The 22,218-nt window shown below is 41.6% G+C and overlaps 1 protein-coding gene across 4 annotated transcripts in view; it reads left to right on the top strand.

The window, feature by feature from the left end:
- AFF2 (AF4/FMR2 family member 2) overlaps positions 1-22,218 on the top strand; it is a 453,773-nt gene that overhangs the window by 294,926 nt on the left and 136,629 nt on the right. For 2 of the 4 annotated variants that reach the window (XM_045068126.1, XM_045068125.1), the window contains exon 5: positions 19,671-19,757. The exons of the other annotated variants lie outside the window; for them this stretch is intronic. In XM_045068126.1, coding sequence (XP_044924061.1) covers positions 19,671-19,757 — 87 coding nt within the window. The remainder of the gene's footprint in view (positions 1-19,670; positions 19,758-22,218) is intronic. 4 annotated transcript variants of the gene reach the window in all.

The following is a 22,218-nucleotide window of genomic DNA, read 5'->3' as shown; positions in this document are numbered from 1 at the left end:
AGGGGGGCTGAGCATGAAGTTTTGTAACTGGAGCTTCTTTGGACTTAGTCTGGAACATACAGATCCTAAGAAGTGGGAAAGGCAGTATTGAATGAGAAGTGACATAATTAATCCACATTTGTGGAAAGCACTTTGCTACTGAGGCAACGTGGCAGATTGAGATGCTACCTTATGAGCAGCCTGTAGGCCTGATGTCTCTTGATAAGACATAAATAAAGGCCAAAGGCTTTGAATGTACACATGGGTGTTGAGAAGAGAGCTCTTGCTTGTCTGGGACGGAACCACAGCCTCCACTACCACAGAAAGATCCTACAAACAACTCTTGTCCAGGAAGAACTTCTGTCACTAGAAAAAGTAGTAATAATAAAAAAAGAAACACTCAAGAGCTATGCAAAAATACCAAGAGAAAAACAAAGAAGAAAAGGAAAAAAATGTATAAAAATGTTGTTAGGGAACAAATCAAAACTATGACCATCACAGTAGCAGGAATTATTAAAAAATGAAGCAATTTTCATCAAGATCAAAAGCTTCTGCTCAGCAAAGGAAACAGTCAACAAAACAAAGAGGCAATCCACAGAATGGGAGAAGATATTTGCAAATGACAGTACAGTCAAAAGGTTGATATCCAGGATCTATAAAGAACTCCTCAAACTCAACACACACAAAACAGACAATCCTATCAAAAAATGGGCAGAAGATATGAACAGACACTTCTCCAATGAAGACATACAAATGGCTATCAGCCACATGAAAAAGTATTCATCATCACTAGCCACCAGGGAGATTCAAATTAAAACCACATTGAGATACCACCTTACACCAGTTAGAATGGCCAAAATTAGCAAGACAGGAAACAACATGTGTTGGAGGGGATGTGGAGAAAGGGGAACCCTCTAACACTGTTGGTGGGAATGCAAGTTGGTGTAGCCTCTTTGGAGAACAGTGTGGAGATTCCTCAAGAAATTAAAAATAGAACTTCCCTATGACCCTGAAATTGCACTCCTGGGTATTTACCCCAAAGGTACAGATGTAGTGAAAAGAAGGGCCATCTGTACCCCAATGTTTATAGCAGCAATGGCCACGGTCGCCAAACTGTGGAAAGAACCAAGATGCCCTTCAATGGACGAATGGATAAGGAAGATGTGGTCCATATACACTATGGAGTATGATGCCTCCATCAGAAAGGATGAATACCCAACTTTTGTAGCAACATGGACGGGACTGGAAGAGATTATGCTGAGTGAACTAAGTCAAGCAGAGAGAGTCAATTATCATATGGTTTCACTTATTTGTGGAGCATAACAAGTAACATGGAGGACAAAGGGAGATGGAGAGAAGAAGGGAGTTGAGGGAAATTGGAAGGGGAGGTGAACCATGATAGACTATGGACTCTTAAAAAACAATCTGAGGGGTTTGAAGGGGCGTGGGTGGGAGGTTGGGGGAACCAGGTGGTGGGTATTAGGAAGGGAACATATTGCATGGAGCACTGGGTGTAGTGCAAAAACAATGAATACTCTTATGCTGAAAAGAAATTTTAAAAAATTAAAATATTAATAAAAAAAACAAAAAATGAAGCAATTTTATCTAAAAGGATAAAAAAAAACCCAAGAGCCAAGGCAGTGATACAAGAGCCTAAAGATACTATTTTATTAAAAGTAGATAAATCAAGGGCTGCAAGGAAATGAATTACAGACAGAAAATCATTAGAATTAGCACGTTTAAGATCTGTTTTTATTTTCCAAGATAAATGAGTAATAGCAATCAATCATTTGTTAACCTCAGCAAGGGAGAAAAAAAGGAAAAAGCACAAATACATAAAGGAAGGAATAATAAAGAGTAATAACTTTTCAGATACAGAAGAAATACAAATAACTGTTAGTGACAATTTACTCACCTAGGCACAAATAAATATGAGAACCTAGATGAGACCGACAATTTTTCCGGTGAAATATAATTGACTCAGACTGTCTCCAGAAGATAGAAAATCTAAACAGACTTTTCACCATCAATGCAATGAAGAGGAATCCCACTCATTCATGAAATCATCAGTCCTAGGCAGGGTTTCATAGGGAATTTAAACCAAACCATGGAGGAATAATACAGCTCAATGGTTTCAGAACATGGAACGAGAAGGAAATATTGCAAAGTATTTTTTTAGAAGAGTCAAATTAGCACATAATATTGATGCCAACATCTGACAAAAACAGCATACAAAACAGAAAATTACAGAGTAACATCACTTGTGAATATTGATGCAAATTTCCTCAATGAAATGCTAATGGAATCAGACAGAACTTTAAAGGATATGCACCATGACCAAGTGGGTTTTATTCCAGGAAAGTAAAGCTGGTTCAATATTAAGAAATCCAGGTATATAATGCTTTTTATGGATAGGATAAGAAAGAAAAAACTACATGATCATCTTCATCGATGCTAAATTATACTTGACAATACTCAACACTTACTCTAGATAAAGTAGAAATAGATGGAAACACCCTAAATGTGGTAAAATGTATCCATTTCAACCCAAAAGCTAGTATAACATTTCACAGAGGAATTCTAAAAGCGTTCCCATTGTAGCTGAGAAATCAGACTAAATGTTCTTTATCACCATTATTATTTAATATTGTCCTGGAGGTGAGCCAAGGCAATTAAATATGCTAAATAAATAATAGGTATTAAAATAGGAGAGAATGTGTAATATGATTATTATTTGTAGATTATATATGTGTGTGTATAATGTTTTCCTGAAATCCCCAAAAGAATTAACCAAAAGCACTATTACAAATGATACAACACTTCAGCACTATTTCAGTGTGCAGAATAAATATATTGAAACAGTATTTACATGTAAGCAACCAATTGTAAGATAAAATGGGCCAACAGGCTCCATTTATATCTTATGAATTCATTTAACAAGAAATGTGCCAGAAGCTATATGAACACACTAAGTCACTACGAGATACATCAAAGAACATTTTTAAAAAATGGAAAGGTCTATTATTATTTTTGGATAGGAAGGATGATATGGCTAACATTTCTGTTCTCCTCCAGTTGATCTTGGATTCTTACCTCACACCACATAATACTATTATTTCTAGGTACATTAAAGATTAAAAATGTAAAATATTAGAAGTAAATGTGGGAACATTTCAGAATTCTTTATTTCCAGCCCAAGTCTCCTGATGAGCCAATGGAGTTGGTGGTAGTCAGAAGAAAGTTTAGAGTTTTGAGGAAATTGGAAAAAGTTAGAAGTAGTCACTGACAGGGAGAGAGGTGGCTACCCAAGGAATACTTTTAGTAAGATTATGAGGCAATGTCAAGGTTCTAACCTGTAGATTGTATGATTTTAAGGATTTTATTTATTCATTTGAGAGAGAGAGAATGAGCAGGGAGGACACAGAGGGAAAGGGAGAAGAAAGCTCCCCACTAAGCAGGGAACCCAAGGAAGGGCTCGGTCCCAGGACCCTGGGAGCATGATCTGAGCTAAAGGCAAACGCTTAACCAACTGAGCCACCTAGGTGACCCAAGACTGTGTGATTTTTTTTCCTGGAAGGCTTAGCTCATTACCCAGAAACCACTGACTGATGGGTTGAGAGCAGTCTGGAGGCCTCAGAGAGATTAAATAAATTATCTCAAAGCACATAATTATATAGCTACTAAGGGAACGAAACAGGATTGGAACTCAGGTCAGCCTGAATTTAATGTAGACCCTAATAATAATATCAAATAGTTGCATAGCCATTCTTTGGTAGCAAGTGTTATTATCAGCCCCACCACTGCAGATAATGAAATTGAAGTAATTTGAGCCTAAGTAACTTTCCAAGTTCAAAAGCTAGCCTGTGGCAGAAGGGGCGCTGGGGGTCAAATGTATGTTTAACCTTATTTTTAAAAAGTGCTGAACATTTTTCAGAGTGGCTATACCATTTTGCATTCACACCAGCAAATTATGAAAAACTTAACTCACATCCTTGATGGCACTTGATCTTATTATTATTTTTTATTTAAACCTTTTTAGTAAGTAAGTAGTGGTATGTCATTGTGGTTTTTAAATTGCAATCCAAAATTGTGGTTTTAAATAGCCATCCCAAATGGCTAATGATGTTGAACATCTTTTCATATGTTTGTTTTCATTTTTGTGTGTCTTCTTTGGTGAATTGTGCATTCAAATCCATTGCCCACTTCAAAAACCAGATTGTTTGTTACCTTAGTGTTGAATTTTCAAAGTTCTATATATGTGTTGGATAGAGGTTTCTGGTCAGATATGTGCTTTGGAAACATTTTCTTTCTTTCATTTCCTTGACAGTGCCCTTCTAAGAACAAAAGTTCTTTGGTGAAGTTGAATTTATCAGGCTTTTTTTCATGGATTATGATTTTGGTGTCAAGTCTGAGAACTTGTCATCTAACCCAAGGTCATAAAAATTTTCTCCTGTGTTTTGTTCTAAGAATTTTATAGTTTTATATTTCTAAATTTAGAACTTTAACCTGCTTTGAATTAATTTTGGTATCTATTGTGAGGTATAGGTTGAAACTCATTGTTCATTGTGTTTCAGCACCATTTGTTGAAGAGACTGTCTTTCTCTATTGGATTGAATTTGCATTTTTATAAAAAGTAGATTGACCTTATATATGTGGTTCAATTTCTGGATTCTTTAGTCTCATCCATTGGTTCATGCCCCTGGTCTTTCACCAATACCATAATGTCTTCAATACTGTAGCTTTATAGCAAGTCTTAAAGTCAGGATAATGTGAATCTTCCAACTTTGTTATTTTTTCCAAAGTGGTTTGACTGTTCTAGTTGCCTTTCCTTTCCATATGAATTTTAGAAACATGTTGTCTGTTGTCTGTATTTATAAAATATCCTGCTAGTATTGCATTATATCAATAGATGAATTTACTTGTGCCTTTTTATTTCATGAACATGGTGTGCCTCTGTATTTATTCAGGATGCCCACACCATTTTTAGAAGGACATTGATAATCTATCATTCCATTTTGGGGGAATGATGCTGCAAGGAAAATCCAAAGCCCTAGAAAAACTGCATGAACAAAGTTATTCATTACAATATTATTTGTAATAACAAATATGCTACTATATGTCCAACAATAGGGGAATAGTTAATAAAATTCTGATTTATACATTCAAAAAATAATTGGCCATTAGAAAAATGGTTTTGAGGATGATGTAGCAACATGGGGAAAAAAACAACCTTACAATATACTGTGAAGGGAAATAACCAGACTATAACATTTTCTGCACTTACTTTTGATAGCCAGGTAAAGATATGACTAAAAAGAAACTAAAGGAAAATACCCTGAAATAATAGTTCTTATTTTGTTAGAGTGACAGAATTATGGGTGAGATTTTTTTCTTTTTCTAAATTTTCTCAATTTCTAAAATTTTTATTAGTTTTATAACAAATTTTAAGAGGTATCTGCTGAACTGAAAAATGCATTTAGCAAGAAGTAAAGTAGGATATAGTGAGTGGATCCACAAAGGGAATGGCGGGAGAGGCTAGCCAAGAGAAGATTAAATCAGAAGAGGGAGCAGGCCACTGCTGCCTGAGGGACTTGCAGTGTTGGAGTGAGGCTTGAGTCCGGATTTAGGCTAGGAGGACTCAAATGGTGGAACCCAACCCCTGAGGGGCAGTTACAAGGAGATAAAGATCCTCGATCTCACTCACAAAACTGGAATACTATGACCTAATTTTCAGGATTAATGGGAGAATCAAATGAGCTAATGTATGTTATGCCCCTAGAATGTGCTTGGAATGCCAGGAAAATATTAGGTGTGCCTGGTAGACTCCCGTTCCCACCATGCAAGAGCCAACACCAGGACTGCTTCCTCTCTGAAGCCTTAACTGTACAAATGAAATGAATCCCTCTTTCTTTTGGGTCCCCCCACCACCTTTTCCACTCCCCACTTGTCACTTTCATGCAGTGGGGTGGTTTGCCTCTCGTGGCATGATGTCACATTCCTTAGATCAGAGTCTGTGTCACACTCATCTCTCTGTCCCCTTAGCTTAGCCCAGAAGCCCCTCTATCCACCCCCCCATATGTACACAAAGGTGACAAGAGTAGGTGTATAAGAAGTACAGAGTAGCTGTTTATTGGGTGACTGAAATTTGTAGAGAAATGGTTAGAGAAAATGGCCTCACAGTGTCATGTCTGCCCTTGGTAAAGTAATATGTTTTCCATGGAGCTATTGTAAGTTAATAAGAAGATGATAATGTTTAGTAAGTAGAAGAGTTATACAAACACTAGGCATTATAATGACTCCATTTCTTATTTCTTCAGTTAATATATTTAGTGCTACTTTTTGTGCTAGGTTTTTCCATTGCCAAGCATTATTTAATACCTTTGCTCTAACCTATTTTTAATATTGCTCCTCAAAGTACAATAATGTTGGCATTATTGCTTTAAATAAGACACTGATTAAAAGCAGAGGTAGAGGCCCCATATGCTACTATAACTGCAGAGAGCTGATTCAAATCTCTTAAATAATGTTGAAGGGGCTGGTTTGGTACCATTCACTGTGCTTATTATCACTGTGGTTATAAGAATGATGCTTCCATGACATGTGGATTTTTTTTTCTCTCCAAAGGGAGTTTTCAGACTTTTTTTTAATGGCTAAAAAAACTGTGTTTTGCTTCTATTAGACATACTCAACCTTACAACAAAGGTTGTGTCAAAACAGAGCATCCCCCTACCGCTCAGTAAGCCCATTCCTGGGATAAGAGCACTAATACAAACCAGCTCATCCCACTTCCCCCTGCCAACATGTTAATTAGAAATTGTCAGATCACAAAATATAGAATGCAGGCCCATCGAAAGTTAAGGCAGACAAAACCACCTCAGTAGGGGTGCCTGGGTGGCACAGTGGGTTAAAGTCTCTGCCTTCAGCTCAGGTCATGATCCCAGGGCCCTGGGATTGAACCCCACATCAGGCTCTCTGCTACACGGGGAGCCTGCTTAAAACAAACAAACAAACAAACAGTCTGGACCTCTGGTGGTTTTCTCTTCAGTACCTTCCAACTTCTCAGGACCTGATGGGACTGAAGAAAACCCAAGGAGCTTGTCCACCCTCAAATTTTGCAGCCTCTTCCCCGCTCTTCAACCCAACAGCCCTCTATAGGGCACAACCTCACATACCCAGCACTTTTGATACCAAAGTAAATGGTGGTCTGTGTTCCCCAGCCAAGACCACAAATCCCCTGCCTTTGGAAGAACTGGGATTCAGAAGAAGGCACTGGACTGGGCATCAGGAAACCTCAGAGCAAGGCCTGACACATCCACAACCTGCTTTTCAACCCTTGGCTTGTCTCTGAAGCATTATTGGCTTTGGGTTTTCTATTTGTAAAATCGAAGTGTCGACTAGTCTGCTCTGTCCAGTACAGTAATGGTAGCCACATGTGGCTGGATAGTGAAGTTTAAGTGTGTTAAATTATAATAAAAGTCAGTTCCTCAGTCCATGAGGCACATCATAAGCACTCAAGAGCCCCATGTGGCCAGTGACTATCATTGGACAGTACAAAATAACAGCATTTCCATCATGGCTGGAAATTCTAGGGAAGAGAACTGCCCCTAACTTATCTCTTAAGATCTCCTCTGGGTCTTCTTTCTGAGTGTGATCATTAAATAAAACCAAATCTAGTTTTACTTTTTGACTATGTACCCTTAGCCATGTTTAGAGTCTATCTGAATAATTTATTTCCATCTGAGGCTTATGTAGAATCTATTAGTCAAATTCTACTCTAGTTCTAAACAGTACTCCTACTATATAAAAAAGGACCAAAAATCAGACTAAGTAAGTAGAAAGAGATAAAGTTAATGGCCCCATAAAACAGAGAAGAGGAGAGAAATTGAAGGCAGCACAGGGAAAGTGCCAGGCCTCAGACAAATTCTTTCCCCTGTGTTCCACAGGAGTGATAATGCCTTCATCCCCAGGCTCTGGGAAGCAAAGGATATGTAAGACCTTGGCAGGGCCCCTTCTGGAGAAATGGTACTATTAAAAACCTGGCACCTGGTTCATATGTACCCCTCCTTCCTTCTCCTTCCTCTCTTTCACTCCTCCTTTTTCCTACCCTCTCCAGTTTCTTCGTCTTGTGAGATATTCACCTAAGGTATCTCATGAAAAGGCAACATTTGGACAGTTCTGGAGACTTTAGATGACCCGTTACTTCAAGGGGGAAAGTTACTCACCTACACCATGATCCATACTATCACAGGGACCTAGATCTGGATTATTAACCTCAATATGGCCTAAATCCTAGCAATAGCCACTAGGACTTTACATCCATGGCAAGGCTCATTTAAAAATCCAAGGCTCCTCCTTACAGGTGGACTTAATTGGCTTTGATTTGCCATCTAGGTTGTGTGATGCACACATGTGACAATGAATTGAGAAAGTAGTGTGAGTAAGGGCAGTGGTTTCTAAACAAGTATAAAGGAGCTCCTAACCACCCCCAAATCTCATTGGCCTACAGGAAGGTAACAATGCCTGCTTCCTGCTGTTTGACAATGTTCCCTTATAGAGAGCCCATCCTTATGGAGCTCAGTGGTGGCAAAAGCCTGGAAGGCAAAGCCGCCACCTGCATGGAGGTCCTGCATCTGCCACATGCTGGCTGTGTGACTCTGTCCCGGAGGTGGGTCTTCACTGGGACTTGGGAATCTGCTCTGAGATGACAACAAGGAGAACTGCTTGCCTGGATTCTTGAGTGGATGGAACACAGTAACAGAAACGAAACATCCAAACATCCAGGGACTTCTAACCACTAAATACATGCAAACTTTTATTGGATTTAATTGTGACTCTTCTGAATGGTTCATCAATTCCGAAGATTCCCAAAGTGTGACTTTGAATTCGGCATTTCAACCCTTCATAGGCTCCCAAGCTGCCTTTGCTGAGGAGTATAAATTACCCCACAATGGTTTTTCCTATTTATTAAATATATAAACTCCTTTCATGTCTTTTAATACAGGGCATTTTTCTTTCCTTTTGGTTCATAAGGCACTTTGCAGCTTTTCAAATTGTCACATTTGTTTAATTAGCCCAGACACCCTGGCACATCGATTGCTGTCAGCTGTCTAACAGTCTCTGTGGGTAGCTTGCAAATCCCTGTCCGGGTTTGTTTTTAATGATTTTGCACATTTCTTTTCTTTTTGAAAGCAAATGAAGGACAAACTAGTTGAGCAGGAGGGAGTGGCAGGAGAAGGTGGGGTGCTGTCACACTGGGGAGAAGCATGTGACTAGAACCCAGTAGAAAACCACCAGTGGACAACTGGCGTTTGGATGAGAGATATAAACTGATCACACAATTTGTATTTGTCTGAAGCCCAGGGGAGAGTCCTCCATGTTCATTTATTTACCTCAAGCCCAAAGTGACCTTTGCTCGAAAGAACTTTTCCCTGGAAAAGTTCTCTTTTGGTGTTCTCTTTGGATCTTCTCTTTGGTGTTTTCCTAAATGTGTAGCAGGGAGGAAACGTATGGATCTGGTTACCCCCAAGAGATGGTATGGGCTGAAAACAGATGTTTAAAGAGGATTTAGAGACATCTATGGACAGTGGATTCTCACAAGGTCATTAAAAAACAAAAACAAACAAAACAAACAAACAAAAAAACCTTGGCAGGGTGGGCAAATCGTTTCCTTTTCATCTCCCTGGCGCTGTGATTCTGTCATTCTAAGAGGAAGGACAATTCCATACAAGTCATATTGGCTGGAGTTTGAGCTGTATTGGTGGCCTGATGCCTTATTATTACTAAGCTCAGAAATAATGAGAGAAAAAAGCTATGGCCAAGTTGTTCACTGGAGGATCTTTCCATGAAAATAGATATTCTTTTTTCCTCAGCAATTGAGCCTTTGTTCGATCTAAAGGCAGTTATCGTGAACTCCTCATTACCATTTTTCTTAATGTGATAAGTGTAAACTACCAGAAAGCTATCATGTTTGAAAAGCTACAGCAGCCCTTAGAAAGGAATACAGATGCATTGTGTGTCTTTAAAAAGGCTCAGCCTGGGGATTGCACGAAATGTCTCCTCCTGCCTCCCTTTGCCTGGACTTGTCTTTCACTTACCGTAGAATCCGAGTCTCTGCACTTGCAGTCCCCATCTGTCTGTCCTACAGCGTGAGATCAGCACATCTCTTTGGTGGTTTCTGGAACATAATAACAAATTGAATGTGACTCTTTTTTTTTTTAATCCAGTTCTGATGGGTTTATTTTAGTTCTACTTTTGAACAATAGCTAGTAATTATTATCCTATACCTATTCCAGTTTCAAATACTCTAGTTATGTAGTTAGAGCTCAGCTGCATCCTGTGCCTGGATCTGGTCCAGCTACTCAGCTCTTAGATACCTTGCAGATAGTAGACACCCAAGAAAATGTTTTTTTCTGTTTGGTGAATGGAACCAAATGTAGATCAATAAAGATGGTGCTGGGGGAGTGGCCAATGAAGGTGTGTGAATTTTATCAGATCGCTTTGGCTGACGTGCATCTAAAGGAACAAATTAGAGGTTAACCAGAAAGAATTCTTTCATGTTATGAGGGTATGGTGTGGCGTTCCTTCCAGGGAAGTTGCTCTGGGGAAAAAATGGTTGTACTATTATATCATATTTTAAATGATGGTCATTTGGATGTTGGCGATGGCAAAAAAAATTTGAAACACAAAAGCTAGAAACTGAACAATAAAGTTTAGAAGTCACTTTTGAAAGTGAATAATAGTTGTCAAAATTAGCTTCTGGATGAAGAAAACAAATTCCCAAGTTAGGGAAGAAATGGCCTTCAGGAAACCTCAGACTCCTCTGATGCCTGGACTGGACCATCGAGCGGAAGCCTTTACCGAAGAAGGCAATTTAGATTGGAATCAATCTTGCAACATTTCCTAATGGGGTGGCCAGTCTTCTGTACTGATTAGTTCACCTAATGGAGACAAATGTCCTGAGAAGGATCCAGATTTACAAGGCAATCATCTCGTTAATTAGGTGGGCTGTGGCCTTAGGTTGCCACTGCCAAAAACATGTGTAGAGATCCAAGGGTGTGGTTGAATTCTGCCCAGTATGTCACCATGGTGGTTTGTCTATCTGTTGCTGCCTTTGAAGAGGTTTCTTGGTGGACTTTGAATATGGAGCATCTGAGTCCTGGCCCATGACCATACACATCCCCATTATATTTAATGAATGAAGTGGAATTCATTGCATCTGGCAATGACAAGAATGTGGACTGATTGTCTGAATGAAAACACGATGAAGCCACAGGATCATCGATCACCATGGTCCCCAACTGCAAATTAGAATTAGGCCCTTTAAAAGTAGAACAATACATGTACAGCCCTGTGGCTGATGGAGAAAATTTTGAGATTCCCTGAAACACCCACTGGGACTGAAGACTTTTGCATAAAGCAGTCAATTATTTATTTGAAAGAAAGAAAAAGCACCAGGATTTTTATACCATGTCAGTGAAATCATAACTTAGTGTTAGAAACTTTTAAAAGAATTAGCCATTTTTCCCCCCTGGTGGATTGCATTTTGTGTTGGCTCATTGTTGGGAAGTTGTGTTTAATAGGACAGTTGATTTTATATGTCTTCCCTACCAGCACTTGCATAGAAATCAGAGATGCAGTCTCAGGAGACTGTCTTAAGACCATTACAAAGAGAATAATATTCATTCAATTTCAGAGAACAGCAAGCATTGTGACCACTAGAGATGCTTGGCGGGAGTATTAGTGATCAAGCCCAGAAAAGTCTATAGTTCTACTGTTTTTGGATTTTCCAAGAGCTGAGCAAATAGTCAGACAAATGGGGCTGATATCCATCTCACTGTAAGATAGAGGGCCCTCCCTAGGACTTCTCCCCCACTGTCCCTGGGAGAATGATGAATTTCCTTAGCCAATTTGGTCAGCCATGTTTGTATGTCATGTAAACAAACAAACAAACAAACAACAAATGCTGTTTCAGATTTGGTTTTGCATCATAAATATCCTCAATTTTACTGCGATGAAGAATATGATCATAGGCTCATAGAAGGCAGTACAGTTGGTGCATAACCTCCCTGCCCCGCCTTTCTAAGAATCCCTTAAATCCTCCTGCCTTTAGAGATGGGCCTGCATTACCTTCTAAAGAAATAGGCTCCGTGATTGGAAAGCCCACAGGAATGGAAAATGTTTTATAGTTTGAGCTAAAATGGGTTTCCTGCTAACTTTTACGCATAGGATGGATCTTAACCTCTTAGTCCACAAAGCAGATCCCAGATCTCTTCCACATGAGAACCCTTACGGTATTTGAAGTCACCTCTTAGACCTTCCCTCTATCTCCCTCTTCTGTAGACTAAATGTTCTCTTTTAAAGTGCACTTATACATGTGATGAGTTTTCTAAGCTCTTGTGGTCCTCATAGTTGTCCCCAGTAGAGAGTGCATTATTCTGATGTCCTTGCTGAAATGGGCCATCGAGATTGGCATTCGCTTTCCAATGTGGTCTCTCCCATATAGGATACTAGTGTGTGCGATCAACTACTGACAACCACATTGTGGGCGTCACACTTACCTTCCTATCACCTGTGTTGGTATCAGTTCTTTTGGCTGCTAACCTCCCTGCCAAACTCAAATCCTTGGGGTTTTAGCCCAGGAATCATAGCCAAGTCAGCTGGGCTTCCTCATTCTGCGTGTTTATGCTTGGTTTGTGGAACATATCTGTGATTTTTGTTTACCTCTGCTAAAATTTCATCTTCCTGGTTTCAGGCAAGGTTTGTAAGATCTTTCTGAATTTCAATTATTCGCCATGTAGTCTCACCTACAATTTGGTTAAGAAGACATTCTGTATTTTCTGAAGCTATTGATTAAATGAGATAGCGTTTCTGACAATTATTTCTTTCAATCAAAAAGTATAGTAAAGGGGTGCCTGGATGGCTCAGTGGGTTAAGCCGCTGCCTTCGGCTCAGGTCATGATCTCAGGGTCCTGGGATCGAGTCCCGCATCGGGCTCTCTGCTCAGCAGGGAGCCTGCTTCCTCCTCTCTCTCTCTCTCTGCCTGCCTCTATGCCTACTTGTGATCTCTCTCTGTCAAATAAATAAATAAAGTCTTTAAAAAAAAAGTGTAGTAAAAAGTAAGGCATTATTATCATTAAAACTGGTAAACAGGGGCACCTGGGTGGCTCAGTGGGTTAAGCCTCTGCCTTCAGCTCAGGTCATGATCCCAGGGTCCTGGGATAGAGCCCCACATCGGGCTTTCTGCTCTGCAGGTAGCCTGCTTCCTCCTCTCTCTCTGCCTGCCTCTCTGCCTACTTGTGATCTCTGTCAGATAAATAAAGAAAAAATCTTTAAAAAAAAAAAACTGGTAAACAGGGAAGGACCCCAAATGACAGAGCCCCATGGAATATCTCTAAAGGCAGCCTTCTAGCTTGACTTTATGTACTCAACAGTTTGTGTGAGCTTATTCTGCTGCTCCGTAAATCCCCCTTAGCACACAATAACACAACATAGCCCCACCCTTAGCTGTAGGAGTTCTGTGTGAGGTTTGATGGATGCCTTCCTGATGCCAAGATGTGCTGTGGCCACTTCCAGTCTCCAAATTAGGATCTCATTTCCCAAGTGCTGCCCATGATCGAGACTGTGGCCTGACTACACTTAAAAAGGCTCTCGAATCTTAAGTAAGCAGCCCATTTTATATGAGCATCTTTAGGACAAAACATTTTGGGAAATACAATGTCTATCCTGGGAGGGCCCAGAGGAGAAAGGAAAAGAGAGAGACTGACCAATAGCTCTTCCCATGTGCCCTGCTTCCTTTCATGGGAACTTGTATGACCCTGGCCAAAGGGCTCCATCCTCCAGCCCTTGTCTTCCCAGGGCCTGCTAGGAAGTGGAGCCTGCCAAGGGAAGCAGGCAGGTGCATGTTTCTGCAGGGGTCCCGTGCTCACTGCCCGCACTGGGATTGACAGGCTGTGCAGACTACGGTCACCCTGTGGGTTCTCTCCCAGCTGCCAGCTCGACTCCCTATGGGGGACCCAGGCCAAGGCCTGCTCCAGCACCCATGGTTCATTTCCTATTGAACAGCTGGCCTCACTGCTGCTGCAGAGAACAGTGCTAAAACCCCTGCCTGGGAGAAGCAGAACCTCCTGCAGGCCTGTTAGCAATTGATAGTGGATTGTGGACTGAAGAATTGTCCTGATGCCCAATTCCCCAGTGCCGACCCTGCTGGGAACACCAAGGGCCTTTGCCTCTTTCTGCCTAGCAATCTTTATGCCTCACTCCACCTCACTCCCCATTGCTGGCTCTTCAGAGAACCATCAGGGCCCATGAGTAAAAAGGTTCTAAATCATTTATTCAAGCAAATTAAACTTTCCGGTAAGTTATTGACAGCCTCCTACCCACCCACCCCCGAAATATATGAGGTTTTGCTCTGGAGGAGGAAAGGCCCTTTGAAGAAGCAGCCTGGACCCTAGTGAACACACCCACATGCAGAGCTGGGACCCATGGACTGGAGTTCCTAGTTTCAGGTTTTCATCAGTTCTGGAGTAAGGAAGGTGCCGATGTTCTGTGTCCTTAGGCCCTGTGGCAACCCAGACTATGCCGTGTCTGATTTTACTTTCCTATTATGCTTCCTGGCACTAAAAACAGGAAGAAAGCTATCCTCTCCCCCAATGGCAGTTGGAGTCCAAGGTCACTTAAGTCTAAGTCTCTGAAAATAAACTCCAACCTAATTTTGTGGGCTTCGTCTGTTCAATCATATTTGTGTTTTAAAACCACTCAGTTGCTCCCACTGTTATTCTTCATCACAAGAATTTGTACTTCCCAAATTGCAGCTGTTTTGGCCTTTGCATTTCAATAGAGGGGAGGGGCAAGGTGTATGGAGCCCCTCTCAGCTGGAGCCCTGGTCGGGAGCCTGAGCTGCCTGTCTGCTAAGCTCATGCGGGCAGTGCTCAAGGTCTGCTTGCAGGGCTCGTCCTGGCGGGTCTTATGCATATCCAACGCCATGTCGTCCAGACCCTTGAGCCATGCAGTAGCTCCCTTTCCCTTGCGGCAGGCCTGAAGACGTGGCGGCAGAGGTTAAGAGTGGGGACAGCTGCGAGAACCCCTGGAGGCCATCTCAGCCAAAGCCCATGTGCTGCAGGTAGGAACACTGAGGCTCAGAGAGGGCAAGCAGCTTGGCCAGGGTCACTCAGGTAGCTCTCTGCCAATCTGAGACATGAGTTAAGTTCTCCTTACTTTTAGTCCAGGGATCTTTGGGGGATCATTCTGGCTCTAACAACAATAATGAAATATGTAAGATCGCACCATTTCATTCATGAATATAGTTATATGAAAAATTAATCATCTCTTTAGTTAAATCTTCACGGTAAGGACCTTAATATTTATGTTACCGCTGTTTAACCCAAACATACACCACTTGAACATCTACCACATAGAATGTTCCTCTGAAAGGAATACACATGCAGACACACACATGCACACATGTATGTGCACACACTCGGCTCCTCTCACCTTCACTATGAAGCCTTTCCCAAAAGCCTCACACAATAGATTCCTTCCAGAACCTGGGCATATTCCCCTTGGGAGGTGGTTAACATGTTAAGCAGAGTGAGTTCTTCTCGAGGAGGAGCTTGACTTCATATCCTTTCTAGATCCCAGGATCTTATACATAATGAATATTTGGTAGAAGTTAGTAGAACAAAACAGACCCAGCCATTTACTAATTGTGTGACCTTGGATAGGTCACTTGATCTCTTGTGTTTCCAAAGGAGTTATGATGGTAACTCCTGCCTCTTTATTTTGTAGCATACAAAGACTGAGTGTGGAAACTGAGTGCTTGGCACACTCTAAGTGCTTGGTGAATCTTGCTATGATTCTTATTATTAATTCAAACACAGAAACTTAAGACACTAATAATAATAATATCTCATATTAACTAGTCACTATATACTAGGCACTGGAGATACAAAGTTGAGGAAGACAAGGCTGGGACAACATCCTAGTTACTACAAAGAACAGCTAGCCAGGCAGCTCTGTGTTAGGGGAGCCTGGAACCCAGACTTTCTTCTGCTCCTCAGCCAGTGGTGCACCCAGCTTGTGTGTCTAAGTCCAATAAAGTGATTCTCCCGACAAGTTGTTTTAGATTCACCAGAGTTCTAGCCATGAACTATGATACGGATAATATGGTATAGAAGTAATCACTTGTGGAAAACTGGGCCTTATCTGGGCCATTGGAATGGCTCAATTAGTTGAGCATCCAACTCTTGATTTTTGGCTCGGGTCATGATCTCAGGGTCCGGAGATTGATCCCCCTGTTGGGCCCTGTGCTCAGCAGGAGTCTGCTTGAGATTCTCTCTCTGGGCCCCTCCATACCACCCCTCTCAAGTAGATTAAAAAAATCTTTAAAAAAAAAAAAAGAAAGAAAGAAAGAGAGGGATGCCTGGGTGGCTCAGTCAGTTGAGTGTCTGACTCTTGGTTTCAGCTTAGGTCATGATCTCAAGACCATGGGATCGAACCCTGCACTGGGCTCTGTGGTCAGCATGGGGTCTGTTTGAGATTCAATGCCACCCTCTGCTCCTCCCCCAATTAGTGCTCTAAACAAGTAAACAAACAAACAAATAAAATCTTTTAAAAAAGAAAAAGAAAATTGGGCCTTTTCTGATTTTTCTGGGTTTGACATTGAAGTCTTCAGTTCACACTAATTTAAGCATCCACACCATGGTAGAGATCACATAGAACTCTCTGTCGCTTGTGAAACCTATTCTTTGTCAAATGCTGAAAGATGATACATCATTTCTTCCTTCGTTCTTTCTCCATTAACCATGGTAGTCAACTCTACAATAATAGTCGACCTATCTGGGGTAGAGGAAAGAATGTGTGCTTTGGAACTGGTCCCCAGCATTCACTTGCCACTGTCCAGTGGCAAGATGAGCCCCTGCTTTAGTTCTTTCTTGGGGAGTATTGAAGGAGGCTGGAGATGAAGGAGCTTCAGACCCATTTCATGTGCATGGATGCCTCCATCTGTGTTGTTAATGGGACTGGTGCTTGGTGTTCAGTACGGGTGCTCAGCCCTGGAGCCGGTTGTAGAAGCTTTGGCAATACTCTGCAGCAGGTGCTCATCCCTACCTGATGAACAGGCAGACTTAGTATAGTTAGATCGGGATGCATGGGTGTTCTTATCTTGAGAATAGCAGAACATAAAAACAGATTAATATCCTTCAAGTGTGATTGAAAAGGATGACAATGGAAAATCTGCTGTGAGCCTTTCATACTTTACAGGGCTAGCTCATTTTGATAAGTGAAAGAACTTGCACCAAAGTTTCTTGCTGAAGATAGCCTTTCAGGAAATTATATTCCTTTCAACTACACCTTCTGTGCTTTAATCAAATGCATCAGTGGTAACACAGAATTGGCTTGCCATTTCCTGAAATCTCACATTTCCAATAGAGAATCAGTTGCTGAAAATTCAAACACAGTCATGGTTCCATGTGGCCTGGCTAGCAATGTGGCATGCTTGGACAGTGATTTGAGATAACCCCATTCTGCCACAGAGTAAATTCAGATGACCTGAGGGAGAGGGATACACCTCTGAGGAGGGGGTTCATCCTTTCAGGTGTCTGAAATACATTTTCTTTTTTTTTAAAAGATTTTTATTTATTTATTTGACATAGAGAGAGAGATCACAAGTAGGCAGAGAGGCAGGCAGAGAGAGAGGGAGAAGCAGGCTCCCAGCTGAGAAGAGAGCCTGATAAGAGGCTGGATCCCAGGACCCTGAGATCATGATCTGAGCCGAAGGCAGAGGCTTAATCCACTGAACCACCCAGGTGCCCCTGAAACACCTTTTCAAAAACCCAGGGGCAGTGCCTAGTTGCTGATAAGAGACAACTCTCCCTGATCCCAATGAGGGCCTTCCTGCCCCTTGGCTAAATAAGACCTGTATGTTTTACCTGAGACAGATTTTGGAGAAGACCAACCTTCATCAATAAAAGGAAACACCTAAAATGTAACATAAATCCTTCAGTAATTAGAATTAGGCTTCCAACTCTTGTTGCCAAGAGTTACTTTGGGCCAGTGTTGATGAATGCAGAAGTAGCATAGGAATGTTATCAACTGCATACAAATGCACAACTCAAAAACACTTGAAAATAGTCTCTCTCTTAAGTAGGTTAAGCATCCCCTCTAAATCTCATATGCATTTTTAATGTCCTTAGCACCTCCTTTTAAATAGTGCTAGGTAGACTCCAACCTGTGTCAGCCCTTGTCTGAATCATACTTACGAATTCTGCTTCAGCACTGCTGCTGTGAATGAATCCATGAAGTACCTCTTCATACATCAAAGGCTCTTTTTGAACTGGGTAATTATAGAAGGGGGGAAAACACGTTTTAATGCTACCTGAGAGTTCTTATTAATATAACCTTTGAAATGACTAATTATGTTACCTGTAAAGATGGGGAGAAAGTGTTATGTAACTGGCTCATTAAAAATAAATAAATAAATAAATAAAAAGACCTTTCATAAACTTTGATCCTCTCCACTCCTCCCCAAAGCTCTCTTTTTTGTCCATTATTGCCCTGGTTTTTATGTTGAGTGTTTCTACACCAGAATGTCTGATGAGTGCAACACAGGCTGGTCTGCTCCTGCTTCACAAACTGTGTCATCCCTGGTGCTGGGACCTTGGGCCTATGATTTAGTCACCCTTCTTCCCCGAGTAAATCATGTTGGCCACGAACCTTAAGACTCAAGCAAGGTTTGAACAGCAGCTCTTTTCAAACTGGGAGTTTGAATCAAGAAGGTGCCCCTGTTGATAATGGGGAGTGGGAGCTGCAGGGACCTCTCCTTCCTATGTTGAGCCTTGAACTCACAGGAGCACCCTGTGTCTGGCTGGGCGGAATGGCACTACCAATCTCATAGTAACCTTCTCTGTGAATGAGAACAAATTCTCCTCAGTGGCCTTGTCTTTGCATGGAGAAATCAACGACACATGTCCAAACTTGTCACTGTGAGGCTCCGCCAAGGGAAAGGAGTATCAGAGTATCCAGACTGAGGGAGCAAAGGTAGTGAATGTACTGCTTTCCCCCTCCACCCCCCGCTGAGCTGGGCAGATCACATGGGAGACAGGATACCAGGAGCTGGAAGAGCCCCAGGTCATCAGAAGGTCCTCCTGGAAGCACCTAGGAGAGTTGACAGAATGCAGAACCCAAGCATTAGAAGAAAAGTTAAAGGTTCCCAATGAATGAATAAAGAAGCTACAAATGTCTCAGACTAGAGAAAGGCAGCACCAGGGGATAGGATTGCTGTCTTCCACCAGCTGAAGGCTTGCCATGCGAAGAAAGAGGAGATGAGATATATTCTGTGCGGTTCCAAAGTGTGATCCTTAGAGAGTGACTCCTGGGAGACAGGTGTTTAGCTCACAACCAGGAGGAATAGTGAGATCAGACTGTCTCAATGTGGGACAGGCTGCTTCAAGACTTAGTGAGCTCCCTGTTCCTGGCTCTGTGGGAGTGGATGTCAGATGGCCCCTTGTGTCATAGATAGGCTTCCAGAACTACAATGGGGCAGGGGAGCAGATGGAATTGATTTAAGTTCTCCTGAAAACAATAAAGGCCAGCTGAGTCCTTAAGTATTTATAAAGAACCCTACTATATTTAGTGCCAAGAAAGTATTTCATTTGCTAAGTGCCCCAAAATAAAGTTTCTTTGTTTTTCCTCACCAGGAGATGACCCATTCCTGGCCTGCTCCTCTCACTGTCATGCATACTTCCGGAAACTCCGAGAAGAACTCACTTTGCATCCCAGGACAGGTCAATTCTCTTGCTACCTCCATTTTCCTTTATCTTATTTCAGTTGTACCAGTCTTCCAATTGGAGTCTTAAAAATACTGATGGCCTCGATGTTCTAGTGCTATAAAATCTAGACTTCCTCAGGGTGCCGGTGTAGCTCAGTCAGTTGAGCATCCAACTCCTGGTTTCAGCTCAGGTCATGGTCTCAGGGTCATGAGATCAAGCCCTGCATTGGGCTCCATGCTCAGCACAAAGTCTGCTTGAGCGTCTTTCTCCCTCCCTCTTCCTCCCCATCTTCTCCTTTTCCTGTTTACCCTCTCTCTCTCAACTAAATAAATAAAATCTTTACAAAAATCCAGACTTCCTCTTGCCCCTCGAGATAATATAAATCTCCTTTTTCCTGAAGCAGAGTCTTTTTTAGAAGATTTTATTTATTTATTTGAGAGAGAGAGAGAGAGAGAGAGAGAGTGCAAGTGAGAGGGAGAGAGAGAAAACACAAGCAGAGGGAGAAGGAGAAGCAGGCTCCCTGCTCGGCGGGGAGCCTGCTTCCTCCTCTCTCTCTCTCTCTGCCTGCCTGCTTGTGATCTCTCTCTGTCAAATAAATACATTAAAAAAAGCATATATACTCAGATGTTGGCCTGTATATTGTACTACCTAGAGCCCTGTCACTGTCCAAGTTACTGTGTCCAGAACTGATGAATTACAATAATGAGCTCATCCATTTAAGAAGACCAACTTGTTGATGTAACAACAACATCCAAGATTTTTTTTAATTAAAAAACCTATACTCTTCACCCTAATGGGTCGATTTTCAATTTTGTTTATCACCTTCCATTCCTTGCTCATAAGCACACAGATCTTTACATGCCAGCACATCATATTGATGGAGCTTCAAATTTTTTAAAGACTTTATTTATTTATTTGACAGACAGAGATCACAAGTAGGCAGAGACACAGGCAGAGAGAGAGAGAGAGGAGGAAGCAGGCTCCCTGCTGAGCAGAGAGCCCGAATGTGGGGCTCAAACCCAGGACCCTGGGATCATGACCTGAGCCAAAGTCAGAGGCTTAAACCACTGAGCCACCCCAGCTCCCTGACTTCAAATGTTTGTTTTCCTCACCTTCTCCCAGTAAGATTTTTTTCTCACCATCAGTTTTTAAAATGCTGAAATCACCATGGCTATTCTAATAACACACTTAAAAAAAAAAGTAATGTTTTTCTCCCTTCCTTCCTTCCATCCAATTAACCACCCATTCATCTATCCATCCATCCATCCATCCATCTGTTTATCCAGAAACCACTTTCTGAGGTCATATAATAAGACTTAAAGTTAGGGATGAAGAAAACCCCTCCATGGGTTTTTAGCTAAATGACAAAACAGTGCAGGAAGTGTCTTCACAGAGAACTGGAGGTTCAGAGAAGTATCTAACAGTCCCTGGGTGTTGAGGAACTGCTCAGAGAGGTGGCATAATTTGTAGGATGCCTACAAGTTTGACAGGTGAAGGACTGGAAAGAAGAACACTCCACTGCATAACAGGATGGGCTAAGGCACAAGAAGATGTAGGATCATGGCATGATCCATACTGATGCGGTCTCAAGTGGCTGGTTCAGAATTCATGTAATGAGAAGCAGAGAGAGATCTGAACCCGAGGCAAATGAGTGCATCTCTGTAGAAGACCTTGAGTACCAGTCAAGGAATTTAGACTATTTGTAGAAGGAACCCCATCATCCTTAACATCCCTGCCAAGGGATCCATCCAGACATTTCAGGAGTTGAATCCATCTCTGGTTCAGCAATTGCAGTGTTTTCAGCTGTGTTCTCCAATTTTGTAGATAATTTGTGCAAGTTGCAATTTTGACCAATAGAACTGGTTGTTTAAATGGGCCTTTGTAGTAAGTGCACAATTTGGAATCAAGCACAAGTTGCATTTTCTGCCAATTATCTGTGCTCCCATCGACCCCATGATAAAGGTAGAGGCAACTGGCATGAAATGGTGAAACCAGGATGGATATATACCCACTCTTTTGTTTTACTTGGTTCCTGCCAAAATGTTGGTTTGAAAGAAAAGTATATCAACACTGTAATGCTGTGATGTGCATTGCCTCATTCTAAGCACAGCGTATCTAGTAAATAATTCAATCCTCATTGAAACCCAAAGAGATTGGTAATCCAACTCTCCCTAACTCACAGATGAGGAAACTGAGGCACAGAGTAAAATAATGTTCTCTGAATCACCCAGCTAATAAATCAGCGAACCAGCATTTTGATTCAGGTGTTATGACGATGTATTTATCAAACAGGTTTACAGATGCCTTGGTTCAAAGTTCATTTTCCAAAACATGGCCATGTACAGTAAATACACTTGTCTAGGTTCACCCCTTCCCTCAGCACTCTTTCCGGACCCAGGTGTCACCATCCTCTCAGAAAGCATCCGTGTTAGAGCCGGAGAATCACCTTGGGGGCTGCAGACCCGGCTGCTTTTAA

This window comes from Mustela putorius, unplaced genomic scaffold (assembly GCF_011764305.1).
Source record: "Mustela putorius furo isolate JIRA1106 unplaced genomic scaffold, ASM1176430v1.1 tig00003899_pilon_pilon_pilon, whole genome shotgun sequence".
NCBI classification, from domain to species: Eukaryota; Metazoa; Chordata; class Mammalia; order Carnivora; family Mustelidae; genus Mustela; species Mustela putorius.
This window is presented reverse-complemented; position numbering and strand designations above follow the sequence as displayed.